Here is a 3,372-nt window from a genome sequence, read left to right as displayed (position 1 = left end):
GGTTTTATTTGTCTATTTGGTTCTTCCAGTCTTGTGTTTAAGGAACCATAAAGCCACTGTCAATTAACCCTTAAGTTTTGTCCAAATGTTTGATTAGTTTTTCTTCCTGATGAGCTTTTCTTTCAGTCTGTCAGGTTGTCCACGAGCATCAGGGAACAAGAAAAAAGCAAAATCACCTGGGGACGAGTATATAACTGCGAAGTTTAGAGCAAGTGATGGTAAAGAAACAGAATATTTTTTCAATATTTCCTAAAAATCCAAATAATTATCACTGTTGTATGTCCCAGGGGGCATATTGGGAAACAAAGGTGATTATTGTATTATATTCTAACTCTGTCATTAATTTTGACCATGGTTCAATGAACTGTAGAAACTGCAATCACTAATCTGCATTTACTGCATTCATAATGAACATTGTTAATGGTGCTTAAGGGTTCATGGTAGCTAGGGGGTCAGCACCACTGTCTCGTAATCCTGGGGCTGAGATAATGAGCCCAGGTTGCGTCACAAATGGCATTTGGCTTTAAAAATAATTGGCCCTAAAATTGCTAAACCCTTGTGTGAGTTTGTTTGTTGTGGTGACCCTTACAGAAGGAAGCAGCTGAAAATGAGAAACAATTTTAAAGATGCTGAAGTAGAGTGGGCAGCACAGTGGCTCAGTTGGTAGAGCTGTTGCCTCTCAGCGAGAAGGTTGCCAGATCAAATCCCGGCCTGAGGCCTTTCTGGGTGGAGTTTGCATGTTCTCTCCGTACTTTCATGGGTTTTCTCCCACAGACCAAAAACATGCATGTTAGGCTGATTGGTGACTCTAAATTGTCCCTAGGTGTGAGTGAGAGAGTGAATGTTTGTTTGTCTCATTTGTCTCTATGTGTCCCTGTGATGGACTGGAGTCCTATCCAGGGTGTACTCCACCTCTCGTACAGTGATAGTTGGACATGGGCACCAGTGACCCCCCACAACCTGAAAAGGAAGAAGCGGGTAAAGATAATGGATGGATGAATGGATGAAGTAGTAACAGTGAAAGACAGTTTTCCATTTGTAACAACAACAACTTCACACTGCTCCAAAAGGAGGTCTTATAAAACCAGATATGATTTTTTATTTGTGGTATTCACAGACTGTGATTGACCAGCAGTTAGGCTCCCTGTAGTTAAACATGCAAATTATGAGAAAGAAGAGAAAGAAACAAAGGAGAAATGTTGAATTCTGGTGCATTCTAGTTTGTTTCCCATGCCTTCATAAACTCCAAGTAAATCTGAGGGAATGACTTAGAAAATGCATGGATTGAGTTTGATTACATTTTCCATGAGTCTTTTTTTTATTTTAAGAATTAACCTGTATCAGATTTTATACCTCCTACTTAAATACTTTAGTCATAGTAGAACCAGAAACAGATAGTTATTCCTTCTGTATAGTACAGTATCTAGACAGATAAACTAGCTTTTATAAATGTGTGGCAGTCAAAGGATGGTGTCCTAATATTTCTATGTTATTATTCACTCAGTTCTTGACAATGATGAAGATATCAAGCAGCTCAACAAGGAGATCAATGAACTCAACGAGTCCAACTCAGAGATGGAAGCTGATATGATCAATCTTCACACCCAGGTGAGCATTAACACATGGCTGAACTTGTATTTGTATGTGAAAATACATCCCAGATGCTGCTATCTGATTGTGTAACCAGATATTGTAGCTGAGTGGGAACCAACGGCATCCAGATCTGATTTTTAAGGTCCACTATTCTGCATGTTTTAGATTGGTCTCTGCTTCAACATCTGCTTTGAATGAATGGGTTAATAACAGTCTTTGCAGAACTTGGTAAATCATACAGGATAGTGACCCTCAAGGACCAGGATTAGACAGTACTCGTGTGAGTACAAGTTTTGGTAACTTGTGGGGTTGGGGGAGGGCAGCAAAATATCTCACTGACCACTGAATTCTCAAAAGGTCACTAATGGACGTACAGCTACAGCTACTTTTGTAGTCAATCTGAATAAATGTGACTGCCACGGCTAATTAATAACTCTCCAGAAATATAAAAAAGGTAATACCTTAGCTTGTCTTTTTACAGACACTGAGCTAAACTGTGGTGTGGTAGCAGTTGAAACTGATATTGTTTAAATCTTTGGCATGCAAGGCAAGGTGTAATATCAAAGGAATGATACTTTTATTTAAATGGGCCACTTGATGGATTAGTGGTTAGCACTGGTGCCTCACAGCGAAATGATCCTGGGCTCAATCCCCACTTTGGACCTGGAGTCTTTCTGTGTTGAGTTTATATGTTCTCCTCGTGTCTGCGTGGGTTTTCTCCGGGTACTTCGGTTTCATTTCACAGTTGAAAAGCATGCTTGTTAGGCTGCCTTCTGGTCGAGGCCTCTCTTGCAAAAGAGATCTGTGATCTCAATGGGATTCGCCTGGTTAAATAAAGGTTATTGAATAAAAATTAGCAAAAGTGAATCCACATGCAGACAAACAGTCCAAAAGCTTAGAACTGTCAGTTCAAGGTAAATATACTGTATACTCCTATTGTAACAAAACCAATAGCATTTCTATGACAGGATGTGCAAAGAGAATTGCAGCCAACAAATGAGAGGATCTGTGTGTGAACTGTATTTTTCTTGTGCCATCAGTTCCTGCCTTCCTCCGTGTTTTTCCCTCGTGTTGCCAGTTACTGCTGCACCTGTCCCTCACTGTCCTCCCCCAGGTGTTTGTAATTTTTTGATTATCAGCATCTCTTTAAATTCTGCGTCATTTGTTGAATCCCTGTCAGTGGACTGTCCTGTGAAGGCTGCTATGTCCTGTCTCCTCGTTCGCATATACAAGTTTTGCTGCCATGTCAGCCTTTTGTTTTTGTCCAATAAATATATTTCTTATTTTATCTTCGAGTTCTCTGAGCACTTGTCTGCTCTTTGGGTTCAACAAACCACCAGAATCGCGATAACAAACAAACAAACAAAACCCCTCAAAGAAGACAAGCAAGCAAATGCACAAGTAAGACCTTGGAAACAAATGGTGCATTCCAGTTGTACTGAGAAGTGGGAATTCCCAGTCAGAAAGTGGGAGCAGTACAGAGAAACACCAAGAAAACATCATTCCAGATGTGCTGATTACAAACTGAAACCTGGTGGTTTATAGTAATAGAAAGTAAACTTGACTGAGCACAAAAGAAAAACAAAACAAACACACATAACAACAAAAAATCATTGAAAGAGACAAAATACTTTTGTGGGAAAAATAACTTTCAACATATCAGCAACTAACAAATAAAGATTTTAAAAAACAGTGAGACACAAAATAGGTCCACAGATGCAAAACTGAAACGTTTAGTACCAGGAGCAGTACAGAGAAACACCAAGAAAACATCATTCC

General features: G+C 39.6%; 1 protein-coding gene across 1 annotated transcript in view; it reads left to right on the top strand.

Moving 5' to 3' along the window:
• LOC119417566 (myelin transcription factor 1) overlaps window positions 1-3,372 on the top strand; it is a gene marked incomplete in the record, with an annotated part of 40,709 nt that overhangs the window by 29,643 nt on the left and 7,694 nt on the right. The window contains 2 exon segments of the mRNA XM_037684803.1: window positions 127-218; window positions 1,505-1,608. Coding sequence (XP_037540731.1) covers window positions 127-218; window positions 1,505-1,608 — 196 coding nt within the window.

This window comes from Nematolebias whitei, chromosome 11 (genome assembly GCF_014905685.2).
Source record: "Nematolebias whitei isolate Nwh7 chromosome 11, NemWhi1, whole genome shotgun sequence".
NCBI classification, from domain to species: domain Eukaryota; kingdom Metazoa; phylum Chordata; class Actinopteri; order Cyprinodontiformes; family Rivulidae; genus Nematolebias; species Nematolebias whitei.
This window is presented reverse-complemented; position numbering and strand designations above follow the sequence as displayed.